At 34.3% G+C, this 20459-nt stretch overlaps 1 protein-coding gene and 1 pseudogene across 1 annotated transcript; one reads left to right on the forward strand and one right to left on the reverse strand.

The window, feature by feature from the left end:
* The first annotated feature begins 5713 nt into the window (after positions 1-5713).
* On the forward strand, positions 5714-18152 carry LOC108454957 (synaptotagmin-5-like). Its single transcript, XM_017753600.2, has 12 exons — positions 5714-6115; positions 6202-6357; positions 6433-6553; positions 6937-7058; positions 7579-7680; positions 8294-8368; positions 9837-9916; positions 10363-10513; positions 10636-10866; positions 12003-12299; positions 12423-12536; positions 17699-18152. Exons 1-12 carry the CDS (start codon positions 6011-6013, stop codon positions 17843-17845), a joined length of 1701 nt encoding a protein of 566 aa, XP_017609089.1. The 5' UTR covers positions 5714-6010; the 3' UTR covers positions 17846-18152.
* Positions 18153-18538: 386 nt separating this feature from the next.
* Positions 18539-19753, reverse strand: LOC108477450 (translocase of chloroplast 90, chloroplastic-like; annotated as a pseudogene).
* Positions 19754-20459: the final 706 nt, after the last annotated feature.

The raw sequence follows: 20459 nt of genomic DNA on the forward strand, positions 1-20459 counted from the left end.
TCAATCCGAGCGGATAATTCAAATACTCGAGGATATGTTGAGATGTCGCATCCTTGAGTTTAGTGGTTCATGGGAACGGTATTTACCTTTGATTGAATTCGCTTACAACAATAGTTTTCAATCAAGTATTAAGATGGCACCTTACGAGGCCTTGTACGGCGTAAATGCCGTGACACCATTGTTTTGGACCGAGCTCGGTGAAAGTAAAATTTTGGAGTTGATTTGATTAAAGATGCTGAACGGAAAGTAAAAGTAATCCGTGAAAGTCCAAGGCGACCATGATTGCCGAAGTCATACGCGGATCTGAAACGAAAAGACATTGAGTATCAGGTGGGAGACAAAGTGTTTCTTAAAGTTTCACCTTGGAAAAAGATACTCAGATTTGGGCGTAAGGGCAAATTGAGTCCGAGGTTCATCGGGCCATATGAAATATCCGAACGAGTCGGTCCAGTTGCGTATCGTTTGATTTTGCCCCCTGAACTTGAAAAGATTCACGACGTCTTTCATGTTTCGATGCTTCGACGTTATAGATCTGATCTGTCGCACATAATTAGTCCATCAGAGGTTGAAATTCAAGCCAATATGAGCTATGAAGAAGAACCGATTCGTATCCTAGCACGTGAAGTGAAAGAGTTGCGAAACAAAAGGGTTCCGCTAGTGAAAGTGTTATGGCTCAAACACGGGATAGAAGAAGCTACTTGGGAACCCGAGAACTCTATGAAAGAGCGATACCCAAACCTATTTATCGGTAAGATTTTCGGGGACGAAAATTTCTTAAGTGGGGGAGAGTTGTGACAGCCTAAATTGACCCTAGTCGGAAAGTGGTTTCAGGACCACTAAACCGAGTCATAAAAATAATTAGCCGTCATAGTGGATGCTCATTATATGTACATATGCATGTGTGAAAATTTCATGTTTGAATTTTGTTAATTGTAAGTGAATTTTATCAAATAGGACTTATGTGAGAAAATTTAGAAATGTGCTAGGCAAATGTAAAGTGGCCTATTAATGCATGTTGTGAAAATGATGGGCTTGCATGTCAAATTTCCCTAAATTAAAGCCTAGTGGCCGGCCATGACAAAGGGTGATGGGCAAAACATGTCATAAAACATGTTGTGTAAATGGGTTATGTTGGAATAAATAAAATAAGGAGTATGGGTAATAAAGAAATGGGAAAAAGGAAAGAAGGTGTGTGATCCCCCCCCCAATTGCCGTGAGTTGAGGGAAAGGAAACAAAAAAAAAAGTGTGTTCATCCTTTTCATTTCTTTTGGCCGAAAATTCTAAGGAAGAAAGAAGGAGTTCTTGCTCCATGTTTGGTTTAGAAGAGGATTAGGAGGAGGTTCAGCCATACTTGTATCAAGATTAAGGTATGTTTGATGTTGTGCCATGAGATTCATGCATGTTTTTTTTAGTTGCTAGCTTGATGTTCTTATTAGCCCATGGTTCAAATCTTTGCTATGTCATGGGGATGGTATTCGGCCAAGGTGGATTTTGTGTTGATATCATTGCATGCTAAATGTGAAGCTTGTTAATGATGCATGTGATGGTGGATTGATAACTCTTGAATCTCCTTTTAGCATCCTTGAGTGAGACATTAAGTTCCTTGTTCAACCATGACCAAAATTGAAATGGTAAGGTGTTGTGATGCATTCGCCATGGTAGGATATAGAAGAGAAATAAGGTTGTTGTTAGATGAAGTAGAGTCTAACAAATGAGCTCGTATGTGCATTAGTTGCTAGATAGAGAAGAATCGGCTAGCAAGTTGTGTGCTAAGGCGAATGTAATTTGGTATATTATGGGTAATGCATGTGTTGAATTAGTGTAAAGGGAGAGGATGCTTTAATAGTGTATGTATGTGTATTAGCCAAGTTTTGAACTTGAAACAAATGGTGTTTAGTCAACACAAGTGACCATACTTGTAGAATGTATTAAGTGTTGCAATCGGCCTTAGCATAGATGTGTATGTTCGCCATTGGTAGCCTATTGATGGCTTTAGCTTGACTTAGAAAATTCGCTAAGGGAAATATTAGCTAGTATGTTGAATTCGATTCGTGATTTCGTATATATGTGACTCTAATGTCTAATGTATATATGGGCTAAGTACCTTGAGCTTCTCTTTGATGTTCGAATGAATTGTATTAAATTGTTGATGTGATTAAAATGCGTATGATCATTGTGTATTTGAGCTAAAAGGTGGCCATATGACCTATCAAACTCCTTGTCATATTCGCCATAAGCTAGCAAAATGAGACTTTGATAAGTTAAATTTGTTTGAATTAGCTCAAGAGCTTAGGGACCACAGTTGGATAAGGGAAAGGAAAAATGATCGAATAGCCGTTGAAGCCGTTCGACAACATCCGAGGTAAGTTTTGAGCAATGGAACCTAGATTATGATTCGATTAGATTATGTCACAAACAAATCAAAATCATGCTCTTTGAATGTGGCTATTAAGCAAACTTGTAAGTGTGATAAGTGTCTTGTGTTTGAGCTTTGGTAATGAAAATGAAACATGGATGTGTCATGACTTATTGATGTATGTGCATGGTTATTCGAATGATATCCTGCTAAGTCCCGAAGGATTTTGTGTTAAGTGACTATATCCGGACTAAGATCCGAAGGCATTTATGCGAGTTACTATATCCGGGCCAAAACTCGAAGGCATTTGTGCTAGCGACTATATCCGGCTAAGTCCCGAAGGTATTTATGCTAGTGATCATATCCTGCTAAGACCAAGGCCTTGTGCGAGTGGTTATATCCGGTTAAATCCCGAAGGTACGTGATTCGGGAATGAATGAACTTGCTGTAAAAATTTCAGTTAATACGCTTGCAATCCCAACAATGAGGTATGTTTCAGATGTGCTTTGAATTAGTTGAGCCCTTACAAATAAGTATTCGCCGGTTGATAAACGAACCACCGACCTTTGGCTAAGTTGATCTTTGTGTATGAATATAAGGGTTGGTAATGTGAAGTAAGTATGATATTGAGAATTTGTGCATATGAAATTATCTGTTTAGCTACATAAATGCTATACTTTGGTTGTGTTTAAATTCACGGCTCAAACTTACTAAGCATTAAATGCTTACTCCGTTTTCTTTGATTTTATAGATTTTGGTTCTTCAGCTATCGGACTCGGGAATTTTGAAGTCGAAGTCGCCCACACTATCAAAGCTCCTTTTGGTATATTTTTGGTTGAACTTTGAAATGGCATGTATAGGACTACCCTTTTGTTGTAGGTCATGTACCTTTCGGTTTTGTGTAAATTTGGATAGCCATGCGAAAATGGCTTAAGTATACTTTGGGCATGGTATTATAATCATTGTATGTTGTTCATTAAGAGGTATGGAAATGTTTGGAAACGATTAGCCATTGAGATGGTTAATCATAATCATATTTTGTGCTATTTATGTTAAAGGGCTAGTTGAAGCATGGAAACTATGAAATAGGTAAAGCCTACCTTAAAGACAGATGCTGACAGCTGCAGTGACGTGGATGTGAAAAATCACTAAAAATAGTAGGAATGGAATTAAATAGTGAATAAATTATGTAAATGAACCTTGACGAGTCTATTTTCATAGGAGAATAACGAAACGATCATATAAATAGTATGTTAAGAGATATTTAAGTTTTCGTGAGACAGGGCCAGAACGGTTTCTGGAGTCCCTGTTCCGACTTTGGAAATTCATTATAAATTGACCAGAGATAATTAGAAGTCATGCAATATATGTACAGATTCCTTTTCGAGTCTAGTTTCTATAGAAACAAACGGCATCAGTATTGAAGCCCTGTACAGGGAGATATCCAAATCGTAATGCATGAAGGTCAGTGTAGTCGCACCCTGTAACAGAGGAGAATTTAACTAATAAACTGTACTAATTGGCCCGACCAAAAATTCTAGAAAAAAATCTGTAGATGGACATATGAGTCTAGTTTCAGGAAAAAATTACGAAACTGATTTTCTAGTTTTGGAACTCAAGATATGATTTTTAAGGTGACAGTGACGCAGTTAGCCAACTGCCTGGAAATTTTTAAATTGGACTGTGAAAGTAAGGGGATTAAGCTCGTTAACCCCCGTGTCCGACTCTGGCGACGGTCTCAGGTACGGGGTGTTACATTATTATTACATGCATTAGGCATAAGTACCCCTTATTAGCTCCAGCATATACGCTTGAGCAGCACACATCTTCTCCCACTAAAAAACACTACTCGATAAAGTTTTGAAATTTTACTTTAACTAGGAAAATTTCAAACTGGTACACTTACCAGTTAGAGAAACTGATAGCAAAGCGATGTAGGTTCGATTATTTTACTTGAACCCATGACTGCCCGAGTTGCAATGCAACATTTTCTAAGACGATGATGTACTCCCCACATGACAATGAAATGTGTGGGTCTTCGGGTGTCACCTTTCAACCAAGTCGAATATCAAGTTGGCCCTAAGCTCAAACGTCTTAATCAATGTCGTCGTTCCAAATCCCGCGACATCTAAACAGGGGAAAATGCGTTCGTCCGGTTGGTAGCTCGGACCATGGACACAAACTCTCAAGATGCGATACTCACTTTATCCATAACAAATTACCATATTAGTTAAATATGCTAATTAAAAAAAATAATGTGCAAATTTATAAAATACCTGTGAATAGCAAGTAGCAAATTTTTTTATTGGGACATTAATCATCATAGCAGTATGACCGACTTCTCTAATCAACGAACTCATTTCTATATCTACACAAACAAAATTAAATAAACATATCATTTTAAAATAATAATGTTTCCAGATAGTAATATTTACCACAACCTATTTTCAGTAAGTAATTTTATTTTTTTATTTAAATGAAAATATCCACTTAATAATATTAATCACCAACTAAAAAAATATAAACATAAGTATCTTTATTGAAAAAATATAAACATATAAAATATTAACAATAATAAAATCTTAAACCTTAAATTTGTCTAAGTATTAAAAATAAAATATAAACATACCGTATACAAATTATTATTACAAACAAAAATAAAAATCATACCTTAAAACTAACAATTTCTCCCTAAAACTTCAACAGATAATTTTTTTCTCCTCACAACTCTAACACAATCAATAACACACAAAATTCTCTCATTTACTTTCTTGTTTTCAATTGGGGGAGGGGGAAACCGTTTATTATATATAAGAAATAAATAAAAGGATGGAGAAAAAAAAGGTTGGGGCTGAGCCGTGACCAGTTGGTACAGTCAGGTGGCACCAGCTTGACATCCTGTCGTCCGACATGACCAATTGATCACAATTCATCTCGGCCCTTTATTTTATTCGTTTTTTTTATTTCTTTCTTTTTTTGCCACCTTTTAAAAAATAAAACATTAATGCCGCTAATGTGTCAGGCGACACCATAAAAAAAATTCACCGTGTATTTTTATTTTATATAATATTTGAAAATACATGTATTCTTTAAAAATTCATACTAATGTCGTTTATGTGTCAAACGATACCACTTAAAATATATATATATATATATATATATTCAAAAACATGATTAAGTTATAATTGGAGAAACAATTAGGGTGATTCTGCATGGCAACTTGGTGACACCTTATTTTACTATAGAAAAATAGATCCATTTTTATAATTAATCTGTTATATATTTTTGTATTTAATTATTAAAGTCTAAGCATAGAAAATCTATAGCGGACGTGGAGCAATTTGATTGGTAGAATATAGTGTAGTGAGCTAGCCTAAACGGATGGCCTTTTGTGTGCCTGTCGGCAAACGGGCAAAGACCTTCACTTACATTCTTGCAGTGGTTGGTATCTTCAATCTCCGCCACCCAAAATCCTTTTCTATTATTAATCCAAATCTTATATTCTGTTAATTTCACAATTTTACCACCTAACTTTTAACATTTTGTTTTCCATGGACCACTTTCTCCATTCTTCTTCACCATCTGAAGCATAAATAAATATAAAATATAAATATTATGCTCTCAAATTCCAATCCTACTATTGTCTTCGGAAAATGGGTTTCTTTGTCGGACTGCTGTTCGGTCTTGTCGCCGGCCTTGCTATTGTCGTTCTCTTTGTTCGCTCTGAGAACTCTCGATCCAATCTTCGAACTAAGCTCGTTAGTCCTTCACTAATTTCTTCTCTTTCTTTTCTTTTCCAATTTGATTTTATATTTTTTATTCTAATCTTCTTTTTGGATTGCAGGCAACCACGGTGGCTGCTTTCGCAAGAATGACAGTCGAAGATTCTAGAAAGATCTTGCCGGCAGAATTCTACCCTTCTTGGGTGGTGTTCTCTCAGCGCCAGAAGTTGACTTGGCTTAATCAGCACCTTACGAAGATCTGGCCTTACGTTGACGAGGTCAAGCTTTGTTTAGTGAATGAAACAGAGTTTTATTTTATTTTATTTTTTAATTGTTTAGATTTGGTGTTACAGGCAGCATCTGATCTGATAAAGGCGTCGGTTGAGCCGGTGCTAGAGCAATATAGGCCAGTTATACTGTCTTCTTTGAAGTTTTCCAAGTTTACTCTCGGCACTGTTGCACCACAGTTTACTGGTTAGTTAATTTGTGTAATTTATCCTTACATTATGAAAGTTTTCAATCTTATTTTTCTTATTCGGTTATCGTTATTTTTAATTTTTGGAACTTGAATTATTAACGGGCTTTCTCAATGCTGTTCCCAATGGCCATTGATTTCCAGCAAATGACTAAAACAAAGATCAGTATGAATTTTGGGACATAACTGTTCTAGATGATAGTGTAGGGAAATAATGTATGTGGTTATCCATAAAGTTCAATACTGGTTACCTTTTTTTATTAATCAACGCACTTTTTGTTCTCCTTCACTAAAATGAGACTTTTCTAGGCGAGTTTTGGAATGGAAGATCCAAAAATTGGTTAGAATCTTGTTAATGTTATGAATCAATGTTATTCTTTAGGAGTAAGTATCCTTGAAGATGGAGCTGATAGTGTTATAATGGAGTTGGAAATGCAATGGGATGCAAATTCAAATATAGTACTTGCTATCAAGACTTATCTTGGTGTATCACTACCTGTGCAGGTATCATCTTTACAAGTTTTTGCTGATTTCTGATGGTTTCTTGCTTGGAACATTTTTCATCATTATACCTAGAATATTTTTCTACGTACTCTCTATTGAAGGGTCATAAAAGATGTTCTTTATTTCCATGTTTCAGTTGATGTGATTAAAAGTATATCTTTAATGAATAATGATTCTACAACTATGGAATTCTTGAGCATTTCTTGGGCATTTTTGGAAGAGTTTGACCACTAAAAGAAATGAAGACCAAGCATATGCAGTTTTCTAGGATCTTTTAGTATGCTGCACTCTAGCAGATATTTTATGTATGGGTTTCTCAGAAACTTCGTGCGGAAGGCTTATAGTTATTACTTATTAGATCATTTAGTGCTAACTTAACTTCCTAGGCACATATTTTGTAGTAATATTTTGTTGTTTGGGACTATTCCACCCTCCTCCCTTTTGACATTGCATGCTATGCTTACGCCTCATGAATCTTGTATGCCTAACTTAGCCTTTTTTTTTTTTTTGGTTGACTTAGGTGAAAGATATTGGATTCACTGGAGTTTTCAGGTTGATATTTAAACCCCTGGTGAATGAGTTTCCTTGCTTTGGAGCTGTTTGTTATTCTCTGAGAAAAAAGGTGTGCCATTTGTATCCAACATTTCCAGTTAATGCATGTTGAGCACACCTATTTACCTAGGAGAAAGAGATTTAATTGTAGACATAGAAAGAAATGCAATCGAGATGCATTTAACATTTACCTAAATGCAATTTTCTGGTACCCAAAGAAGAAGAAAACAATTGATGCTTGGGGGAATTTTCTTAATGGTTTGCTGTTAATTAAATTGATTAGTTAAAGTCATAACACTGAGAAAATCAATGTAATCATGCAGATATAAGCAGGTATTAATTGCATTAGTTCCCGTTTAATACAAACTTGAGTAATTGACAGAGTCACTCTTGTTACCAGTGTCTGATGTCTTTTATTTTGGTGCTTGATTTTATAGTTAAATATGAATTGTGGCACTGCTGTGTGTAAAATTTTGGTAAGAACTGATGCATAAAATAGCTTCAGTTGAAGCTAAAATCCATGATATCCTAGTGGAGCTAATTTTCCATTAGCTAGGCCACTGAAGGTACACTATTTTGCTCTCGCATGCTCGGGTTCATTTCTTATACACTTCATGCTGGCATCACACATATATCCATGCAATTGATATAAGTTGGTAAATTGTCCATTTTTTGGCTTGCAGAAAAAGTTGGATTTCACCCTGAAAGTCATTGGTGGTGACATATCAACTATTCCTGGCCTTGCTGATGCTATTGAGGTTTGCATGCCTTTTGACACTGGATTATCATAATACTTCCAACATATGAATTTTGTACTGTATCAGACTCTTGAATTATTATTATTATGGCCTTAATTTTTGCATTATTTTACTTGTGCCCAACATCTTAATTTTGACACATTCATATATTTATGGGATATGATCCTCCAAATACGTAAAAAACTTAGAAAAAATTAGTATACTTATATCTGGCACATGCTCTATCCAACACTGATCCCCAAGTCTAGGTAACATAATTTAGTGGACAAGTTTTGAGGACATGCCACCATGATAACCAAGCAGTCGTAAACTTGAGGATTTTGTTACTGGTGGTGGTTTTATTGCTGCATATTGGCAGGGCTTATTTGTAGTTTAACCCCGAAATATAATTCATGCAAAGTGATGCATATGGTTGTTTTATGGTTTTCCGTTGGAAAGTTGTTGGCCAAGTCGCTTTCGGAATCAGTTAGATTAGTTTGCAAACATAATGTCAGTTTGATTGTTTTTGTACAAGGTCTAGAGGTTAGAAATAAATATATTGCATTGGTTCAGTTGATTCATGTATTATAAAACTCATTGGAGTCCCAATTTTTAAGATTTTTTAATATATAGTGTATTTATTTGAAAATATGGTAAAATTATATTTTGGCTTCCCATTTAAAAAAAATAAAATTATTTGGCCCTTCAAAAGTTTTCAATTTAAACCTAGTGAAATTTGTACTTCAATGCAATAAATTTAGTAACACTTCTAATTATACATCGTTTATTACTTTTAGCTTAATTTTCTCTTCATTTTTAATTTATTTAAATGGATACATTTACATTAGTTATTTTTGTTAATATTTTTCATTTTATTCTCACATATTTAGTACAAATTGTATATATAATCTTATACTTTAATTTTTAATATTAATAGATTTATGCACATTTTAAACATTTTAATTATATTATAATTTTTAGATATTGGAACTTTAATAATTATTAAAACTTTTAGATATGCAACTATAAACATAATTTATAATGTTTGAAAGTCGAAAATATACATTATAATAATTTTATATATGGTTGGCAGTTTAAATATTATATAATATTTAAATGTGATAATTTTTAATAAAGCTATTCATCTTTATTATTGCTTAGCCTAATTTAGCTCATCATCTTTTAATTAAAATTAAATAAAAATATTTTTAAATTAAAAAAAATCAAAGTTTATATAATATTTTTCTCAAAATATTTTGGACCTCTTCCCTTAAATGGTTAGATGTGCTCCTTGCATATAAGTTAGTAATTGATCTCTGATATCGCTATCTATGATTCCTATAGGGACACACTGTTCTAAGGGTCTTCTTTTCTTCTTCCTCTTTTTTTTTTTTTTGTGTGTTTGTGTGTTTGTGTTAAACTTTGTGAGATGGAAAGTTTATTCATATGTCTAAAAGATTAACTTATCCTTCTGCTGCTTCCTATGCAGAGCACGATACGGGATGCTATTGAAGATTCTATCATGTGGCCTGTCAGAAAAATTATTCCAATTTTGCCTGGAGACTACAGGTATGGCTTTTCCTTTTTGGTCATCATAGTAGATAATAATCTTGTTCAATGTAGAAATGAAGAAAGTCCTAGGGACTTTAGGCTAATTTATGGACAACATACAGAGAACCTTTTTCTCTGTCTCTCTCTCTCTCTTAACATCTAAGTAGGGGCAGGTCTGGTCAAAGAACTTGCGCTCTATTTGGTTTTAGGAAACAGAGGTCACTTTTGTTTCTTGGAAGTTGGAAAAAGTAAAGAAAATAAGTTTGGTTGAAAATTTTAAAAATGGTTTTTGGAAAATAAAAAATTTGTGAAAATTAGAAAACAATAAGAAGTTGTTTTCATTGTTTGTGAAATTAGAAAACTGAAAAAGTTGGAATTAAGGGTTTTTTAAATTAAATTTAATTAATGATTTTGTCCTAGTTCAAACCAATATAAATGGAGTGTTAATGTCTTTCTGTTTTCAGTGATTTGGAGTTAAAGCCGGTTGGAATGCTAGAGGTGAAGCTTATCCAGGCACGTGACTTGACAAACAAAGATATTATTGGAAAATCAGATCCCTATGCTGTATTATTTGTACGCCCTTTACCTGACAGAACAAAAAAAAGTAAAATAATTGTAAGTTCTCACTCCCCTCCTTGCTTCCTCATTTTTTATTCCTAGAGAAAGACAAATTATTTCGATAATTTTTCAAGAGTTTTTAGAAGAATCTTTCTTTTGTGTGTGTGTGTATTTTCCAGAACAATGACTTGAATCCTATTTGGAATGAACACTATGAATTTATTATTGAGGATGCAACAACTCAGCATTTGGTGGTAAGGATTTATGATGATGAGGGGGTTCAGGCATCTGAGTTCATTGGATGTGCTCAAGTACTTTTAAGTGAACTTGAACCTGGTAAAGTGAAGGATGTCTGGTTGAATCTGGTTAAAGACTTGGAGATCCAGAGGGATAGTAAGTACAGGGGGCAGGTGAGCGCATTGATTATCCTCAGTATAATAAATTAATGATTGTTTATTCGTTTGTGTGTGCATGTATTTTCACTAAATAGAACTTGTTCAAGGCAATTCTTTTCTATCTTTCAAATTGTAATGCCTGCAGCAGGTACAAGTGCTAAATGTGCTAGTGCTTGGTCTGATCTTTTGTGACTCGAACCACTGTTTTTGGCCACAGACTCAAACCACTTTAGTATAAATGTTCTTTCTCCTAATTTACACCACCATCTGCCGTTACCTTAGCGATAGCAATAGAAGGGTAATTTTAATTTTTAGCAATCATTTTTATTAGTTTATCTGCCTGTTGTGAAATAGCTTATTTTGGAAATCAATATTTACTCTTTCTCTCACATTCATTCATTTTTCTTTTTAATATAGCTAGCATTAAATTATACTAGAAAGAATGAGAAACTTGCTATAAAGGTGCTAAGCTACCAATTCAGAGAAAAATTAATTACTTCCCAAACATCAATGCCCAATTTATCACACAAAATCCTTGATGAGGGGGTCAACTATGTTGATGGTTTCATTCAGCCTAGTTTTTATATAGACTATAGTATCATGAGCGTTTGGGTAGTTAGATCTGAATTTCCTCAGGTTCCCATCTCCAGATGGATTAGGTAAGCAGTCAAAGCCCCCCGCAGCAAGAAAGCCTTAAAAGTCTTATCCTTGTAAATTTGTAATGAGCAAGGATTCAGTCAAACTTTACCATCCAGTTACCAATCTGCTGCACAAGAAGAAACTTCTCCATAGTATCCTGCAGACGTCTTTAGAAAAGCTGTAGGTCAAGAAAATATGGTCTCTGGTTTCTTCCTCCTCGTCATAGAAAGAGATTGTAGTTTTATAAAGATTAGGGCCCGAATTCTTAATAGGAGAAAGAGTATGTAACCTATCCAAAACAACTAGCCAAGCAAAGAGCCTGTGTTTTGGGAGAGAACTGGTTCGTAACCAGATGGCCACAAGTTGTGTGCCTCGGTCACTCACTCTTTAAGTTATAAATATCTTAAATTATTTTTTCATAGGTTGTCTGTTCTTTCTAGAAATTTTGTATCTCTATGAAAATGATGATATATTTTTTTCTTTTGATTGAAATTCCTTTTGTTGGTTTTTAGGTGCACTTGGAGCTCTTGTACTGTCCGTTTGGCATGGAGAACAGTTTTACAAACCCCTTTTCCTCTGACTTTTCAATGACATCCTTGGAGAGGGTTCTTAAAAATGGAGCAAATGGAACAGACGATATTGAAAATGAGAAGGCAGTTACACATAAGAAAAGGGAGATTATTATTAGAGGAGTACTGTCTGTGACTGTGATATCTGCTGAAGATTTGCCTATTGTAGATTTAATGGGAAAGGCTGATCCCTATGTTGTACTCACAATGAAGAAATCAGAGTTGAAGAATAAAACTAGGGTAAGAATTTGATTGCCCAAAGGTGTAGTTGTCTTTTCTTGTTTTCATTTTTTCCCTTTCCTTCAGGGATTGGGTGGGGGGCATAAAGAATGTTTTGTTCCTTATAGTTATTTCCATTTTCAGGTTGTGAATGACAGCTTGAATCCTGTATGGAATCAAACTTTTGACTTTGTTGTTGAGGACGGATTACATGATATGCTAATCCTTGAAGTCTGGGATCATGACACTTTTGGGAAGGTAAATTATTTGGTTATAAGTTATATAGATTCTGTTTTGTTTCTAAATTAGACTGTAGTTGAAAGATTTCAAGAGAGCTTTGAATAAAATTGTATTTCTCTTATTAACTAAAGAATTGAACTTAAATAGAGAAAAAAAGTCCTAATCCTAATTGGGAAAATAGTTCCTTATTCTAATAAACTTACTAAAACATAAAAAGAAAATAGTTTCCTTATTCTAGTAAACTACTAAAAGATAAAAATATTTCTAGAATATGAATAAAACTTATCTATCCAAATAAGATTTATCTACCTAATTAAATTTAAAATATATACATATTTCAACACCCTCCCTCAAGTTGGTGTATATATATCAATCATGCCCAACTTGCTTACAAGAAAATCAAAGCTTGTCTTAGAGAGTCCTTTGGTGAGTATGTCAGCAATCTGTTGTTTTGAAGGAACAAATGGCATGCACACTTGGCCTTCGTCAATCTTTTCCCGATAAAGTGTCTATCAATCTCAACATGTTTAGTTCTCATCATGTTGGATGGGTTGTGAGCAATGCTAATGGCGACTTTGCTATCACAAGACAACTTCATTGGTGAAGTTATTGGTTTCTCACTCTTCCATAATTCTTTTAACCAAACCATTTCACAAATTCCTTGAGCCATTGATCTAAACTCACCTCTGCTACTTCTTGCTACAATAGTTTGTTTTTGCTTCGCCAAGTCACAAGGTTTCCCAAACAAATGTACAGATCCTCGATGTAGATCTTACATGCATATTGAGCTTGCCCAATCAGCATCAGTATAAGCTTCAATTCCTCTTTGTTCGGTTTCTTGAAGAATAAGCCCTTTCCTTGAACTCTTCAAGTATCTTAGAATTCGAAACACTGCTTCTTCATGTTCCTCTATTGGGGAGTGCATAAATTGACTCACTAAGATTACTGCAAAAGCTATGTCTGGCCTTGTATGTGATAAGTAAATTAACTTACTAACTAATCTTTGGTACTGCCCTTTATCAACTAATCGACCTTCTTTATTTTCAAATTTTACATTTGGATCAATTGGTGTGTCAGCTGGGCGGCAACCACTCATCCCAGCCTCTTTTAAAAGATCAATCACATATTTTTTTTAAGAGACCACAAGACCCTTCTTTGATCGAGCAACTTCCATTCCAAGAAAGTATTTCAAAAGACCCAAGTCTTTGATCTCAAACTCAATGCTAGATGCTCCTTGAGACGTCTTATTTCATCCACATCATCTCCTCAGAAGAATGATATCATCGACATAAACTATAATAATGACTATTCTACCTTTTTGTGAATGTCGATAGAACATTATGTGATCGACTTGCTCTTGTGAGTAACCTTGTTTTTAACAACTTGAGTGAATCGTTCAAACCAAGCTCGAGGAGACCGCTTGATCAGTATAAAGATTTCTTGAGTTTACATACTCGAGTTCCAAATTTTTCTTCAAAACACGGAGGAGGATTCATGTAAACTTCTTCTTCAAGTTTTCCATTTAGGAAAGCATTCTTCACATCTAGTTCTTTGTAAAGACCAATCAAGATTAACGAGAATTGATAAAAGAACTCGACGAATTTAATTTGGCCATTGGAGCAAATGTTTCAAGATAATCTATCCGTATGTTTGAGTGTACCCTTTTGCTACCAACCGGCTTTGTATCTATCTAAAGATCCATCTGGTTTGAATTTGGTTGTGAACACCCATTTACATTAATGTTTTTTTTCCCTACTGTGTAATTCCATTGTTTCCCATGTACTGCTTTTTCAAGAGCACGATCTCCTCTAAAATAGCCTCCTTCCACTCAGGAACCTGTAAAGCATCTTTTACATTTTTTGGTATTTGGACAGTATCGAGACACGAAACAAAGGTTGAGAATGTCAAAGATAAGGCTTTATAGGATACAAAGTTAGACATGGGATATTTGACAATATTTCTAACATCTTTTCTTTTGGCAATTGGAATATCTAAATCAGAAAATTCATTGGCTGGATTATGATCTTTACCTGGGCTTTTGACAGGATCTTGCGGGTCGAATTCTTGGTGATGAATCTGGTGGATTCCACTTTCTTGATTTCGATTTCTTCTTGAGTAAACAATTAACTCCTTTGTTTGTTCTTTATTTTCATGATCAGACTCTACACCTTCATCCTCCTTTTCATTAACATTAACATCATTAATTTTTATGTTAATTATAAATTCGCCTTTCCCATTATTAGAATCCCTATGTTGTATATTCCTAGTCTCTTCTTGATCAATTATAGAATCTTCTTTAGTATAATTCCCTCCCTGAAGATTAGAATGAAAATAAGATTTTGTTTCAACAAATGTGACATCCATGGTAACTATAATCTTCCTATCAATTGGATCATAACATTTGTAACCCTTTTTATTAGAAACATAACCAACAAAGACACATTTTTTTGCTCTAGGATTTAGTTTACCTTGGTTGTGAAGATGAACAAAAACACTACACCCAAAAACTCGGAGGATAAATCAGAATCAATTTAGAGTTAGGAAAGTTATCTTTAAAGAGACTAAAAGGAGTTCTATAATTTAGAATTTTACTGGGCATTCTATTAATAAGATATGTAGCTGTTAACAAGGTTTCGCCCCAAAGATAACGTGGTACTTGACTAGTGAACATCAAGGCTCTAGTTACTTCCAAAAGATGTCGATTTTTTTTTTCTGCAATCTCATTTTGTTGTGGTGTATTTGTACAAGAACTTTGGTGGACTATTCCATGTTTGGTTAAGAAAATACCTAATTGGTCGCTAAAAAATTCCCCACCATTGTCAATTCAAAATACTTCTATTTTCACACCAAATTGTGTTTTCACCATAGCATAAAAAGACTGAAACACATTTTTAACTTCGGACTTATCTTTTAATAAAAACACCCAACAAAGTCGAGTATGATCATCAATAAATGTGACAAACCAACGTTTTCCTGAAAAAGTCGAGACTCTTGAAGGTCCCCAAACATCACTATGAATTAACGAAAAAGGTTTGGAGACTTTATATTTTTGAGGTGGAAAGAATGACCGATGATGTTTAGCCAATTCACAAAATTCACAATGATATGAAGGACTTTTATTTTTAAATAGATTAGTTAACAAATATCTTAAATAATAAAAATTAGGATGTCCAAGCCTATAATGCCAAATCATAACCTTATCAAAATCAGAAACAGAATTTAAACATAAAGTAGTTGGTTGACTTAGATGGTCGTCTTCAAAAAAGTAAATTCCACCAAATTTTTTAGCATTGCCAATCATCCTCCTCGAGACCATGTCCTGAAATTTACACATAGAGGAGTCAAATATAACATGACAATTTGAGGACTGGGATAATTTACTGATCGATATGAGATTACAAGCTAGATTTGGCACATGTAAAACATCATGTAAAACCAAGGAAGATGAAATTTTAACAGTGCCTTTCCCGGCTATTGCCGATAAGGACCCATCTGCTACTTTGATATTTTTGTTTCCTGCGCAAGGTGTGTAAGTTGAAAAAAGAAAATGATTACTAGTCATGTGATCACTAGCTCCAGAATCAACGATCCATGTGTTTGTTTTACAAGGCTTAACACTGAAAAAAACAGAAAAATCAATACCTGATTGGGCAAAAGAGGAAGAAGAATTATTGGATGAGCTAGGAATAGAAGAATTCATCCGAAATTGTGGTGATTGAAAAAACTTGTGTAGATGCTCTAATTGTTCCTTAGTGAATGGAGACCCTTCCAGAGAACTTTGGCCTTCATAATTTCCATTAGTTGTTTGGAAAGCTCTGCTATCCCTTGATTGTGAACCACGACCATTGCCATTCTTTTTCCTTCCATTTGTCGGTTTCCCATGGAGCTTCCAACACGTTTCACGAGTGTGTCAATATTTTTTGCAGTGATCGCACCAAGGTTTTTTCTTTTTTTCACTATCATCATTATTTTAATAGTTACAAGAATGTAATTATCATCATTAGTTTCAAACCACGGCTTTAACATTACTTTTCTCCTTGTCTCCTCTCTTCTAACCTCAGAAAAAATCTCACGAAGTTTTGGAAGCGATTTTTTCCTAGGATCCGAGATTTCACTTCATCAAATTCTTTATTTAAACTAGCCAGAAACAAATAAGCTCTTTCATTCTCTTCTTTTTTCATAGCTTTTACACCATTTCCGGGACACTCCCATTCATCATTATAACACTGATCCAGTTCTTGCCAAAGAGACATCATCTCATTATAATAAAGAGTAACTTCTTTTCCCTTGCCTAGCTTTCCACGCTTTTATTTTTAACTCAAAAATTTGTGAAGCGTTTTCTAAATCTGAATAGGTGTCTTTCACAATCGTCCCAAACATCTTTAGCAGTTGGGAGAAAAATAAAAGGTTTACCTATGGAAGCTTCCATGGAATTAATAAGCCACGCAATTACCATAGAATTTTCGACCTCCACTTGCTCATTTTGGATCACCCACCGTGGTTGCTCAACTTCTCCATTTAAATGACCTAGCTTGCGCTACCATCAATTGCTAATTTTACTGACTGCGACTATTCCGATAATTTTGTCATTCAACTTGTGAGATGTCAGTTGAAAAGAAAGGTGAGACGCCTCGTCTGTTGAGTCATTGTACTCTCGGCTTGTTTCAACTGTAGAACTTTTTTCCTCTGTTTGATTCTTGGATCTCTTATCTCCAAGTGAAAATTTTTTTAACCATGATGTTACTAGAGATTTTAACCTAGCTCGGATGCCATGAAAGATTTCAAGAGAGCTTTGAATAAAATTGTACTTACATTATTAACTAAAAATTGAACTTAAATAGAGAAAAAAGGTCCTAATCCTAATTGGGAAAATAGTTCCCTTATTCTAATAAACTTACTAAAACATAAAAAGAAAATAGTTCCTTATTCTAGTAAACTACTAAAAGATAAAAATATTTCTAGAATATGAATAAAACTTATCTATCCAAATAAGATTTATCTACCTAATTAAATTTAAAATATATACATATTTCAACAGTATTATTAAGTTTTAAGCTACTAATCTAGATTGCGGAATTTTCATCACTTAATTGTTTATATATATATTTATGATTTCTGGTTTCTGTGATAGTTATACTGAAAACTGAGTTCCTCTCTGTTTCCTTTTCTTACTCAAACAGGATTACATGGGAAGGTGCATTTTGACATTGACAAGGGTTATATTGGAAGGGGAATACAAAGATTGCCTGCTGCTAGAGGGAGCTAAATCTGGAAAACTGAATATAAACCTTAAGTGGATGCCACAGCCGATATTCTGTGATTCCTAAGTGATCCAAAAACAGGTAGGTTGTGAGTTGTAAGCCAGGTCTTCTCTGCAAGTCAAGTAGATGGCAATGCCACCTTATTCCAATTCCTGGTGTTCACTAAACCATAGCTCTCAGAGGATACCCTCATGTAGGAGCTAATACTTGAATCTGTGCATATGATTTTCTTCTTTTTTTTTCTTCTTTTAGCGGCTATAGACTGTGTAAAGTTGAGAGTTATGGATACTAATTGGAAGACATTAGAAATTGGGATTTGCACAAAGGCCTTAGCATGCTCTATTTTCTTATCAAATTTAACGTTTTCTTTTAATATCTTATATTAAAATATTTTTTTCAGCTTGTTTTGGTGTATGAGTTAGCAACAAATTAACTTATATTTCTTAGTTGTTCACATTACTTGTTTTTGAAAAAGAGTGAAAAACTTTTACTTAGAAGAGATTTCATTTTTTACAAAAGTTTTCGCTAAATCTTTTAATTTCAAGTTTAAACTAGTATTAATTACTTTTTATGGTATGTTTAACAATTGTAATACCTAGGTATTAAATAAGTTTTTTCCTCGTATTCTTACACTAGTAATCTAATAAGACATTATTGTTGGTGCTATCTGAATCCACCTAGTTTATTGAGATGTTTCAAAATTCCTTCCCAGTTCAGTAAGAAAATCTGGCTTTGCAGGAATGGGGCAAATCGGAAATTTAAAGAAGTAATCTGATGGCAGAAAAAAAAGAAAAAGTTGGTTAATTATTGAAGGTATACACTACATTTTACCCCAACAAAGTATAGCTCAACAATATTTAACCCATTAGACCCAAAATTAAAAGTAAAAAGTGGTCAAATAAAGAGTTTTTTGTATTCCAGTTCATCAAGGTGTGCTCCCTTTTTTTTTTGTGATTTAGTCAATTTTTTAAATTTTGACTTGGTCAATTGAAGGCAATTGATCATACTCCACTTCTACTGAGAGCAAAATCTCATCAAAACCATTTTCTGGTTCGGTTGGATTTGATACTAACCGATGATGTAAAAAAGAAGGCAGATAAGGCAATCGATTGCTCGTTAAAGGTCCTAGTTCAATGCCGTTGTGTAATTTCAAGAGGTTGTTGGCGTCACCAAGAACTTTGGTACATATGCATAATAACAAGAATTGCGATTTCCAAACCTGTCCATTAGGAAGTATATTTCTTTTACACTGAGGGTTGTTCTCTACTAGAAGTACAATGACTTCAATGCTCGAGTCAGACACTACTTGGTGTATATATTGCTGCAATAAATCAACACAATGGTTTACATAAGATTCATAATTGACAGGATGCCGGGCAAAGTTGGAGAAGAATGTGTCATGACAAAGATGGTGTTAAATCATATGGCACTAGCAAAAATTTGAGTCATAAGCTTCAAAAAAGGGAAGGCACTACAATCCATGTTAATAATGTGAAGCCGTTCAAAATATAAGACAACATCTGAAGGGGTTTTTCTAATTTATTTCTTCATAGATAACACAATCTTCCTATTTCTTCTCACATAGGGTAGGAAACTAGGGGTATCAATGAATGTTACTTTAATCCCATTAATAGTTCCCACAACCTCTTTAATTCAACCAGTGGCAAGCTGAAATGCGTCGGCCTCAGTTTTCAGTTGATCGAAGATAGGATTTATGGTTGCATTCTAGCCAACCTCAATTGGGCCTAATACAAGTATTTTAAAAGAGAAATCTAATTTAGGTAGCCAAGATGCTCTTGCTATTGATTCGACTCTCTTATTGTTTAAGTTCACTCTTTTCAAATATGATTCCCCTACTTGTATCAAAGTAGCTAAGTACATTCCATATAAAACTTTTGCCACCAGAAGACTGTCTTGAGTTTGCCCCAACCGTTAGAGAAGATGTAGGAACTTAATCTGAAGATTCTCAATCATTTCCTATTGATCCATCCTTTTTATAATAAAAATATTATTTGATAGATCATAATCTTCAATAAGGATTTGCTACTGGGAAGTATAGGGATCATTATCGTGAATACAACTAGAATCAGGAGGAATCGACAACGTTACCAACCTGTTGGCGTGAGATGAACCTAACGAAAGAAAGGTAAATGCCTTATTGGTTATAGAATTTACACAATCTACTGAGTAACATTTAGTCAACATCGACTAATAAGTGATAAAAGTAACATATTTTAATCCTATTCTTAATGCATTTTTGGGTGATTATTTATGCAAATTGGTGAATTTTATGCTCTTAATTATTTAAATTCATATTTCTATACTTAGAGAACATTTGGGAGCACAAGGAGCGAAAAATGATTGAAAATCGGACATTTATAGTAGATTTTAGGATACGAGGCATTACCAGACTTAATCACAAGCAACATACAAAACTGGGCCATAAAATTTTGTTTCAATTAAATCCATTCATATATATGCAAATTGTCCCTTATATGGGCCTATGAGGCCCAAAACATACATCAGGTATAGTTCTGGAGTAAACCAAGAACTTTAGAAAACTTTGGGAAAACTTAGAAAATTTTCATAAAACAGGGTCACACACCTGTGCGGTTAGGCCATGTGGTCACACACGCCGTGTGGCTTGGGACAAGTCTGTGTCCTTGGCTTGTGTAACTCT

Source organism: Gossypium arboreum, chromosome 8 (assembly GCF_025698485.1).
Source record: "Gossypium arboreum isolate Shixiya-1 chromosome 8, ASM2569848v2, whole genome shotgun sequence".
Classification (NCBI taxonomy): Eukaryota; Viridiplantae; Streptophyta; class Magnoliopsida; order Malvales; family Malvaceae; genus Gossypium; species Gossypium arboreum.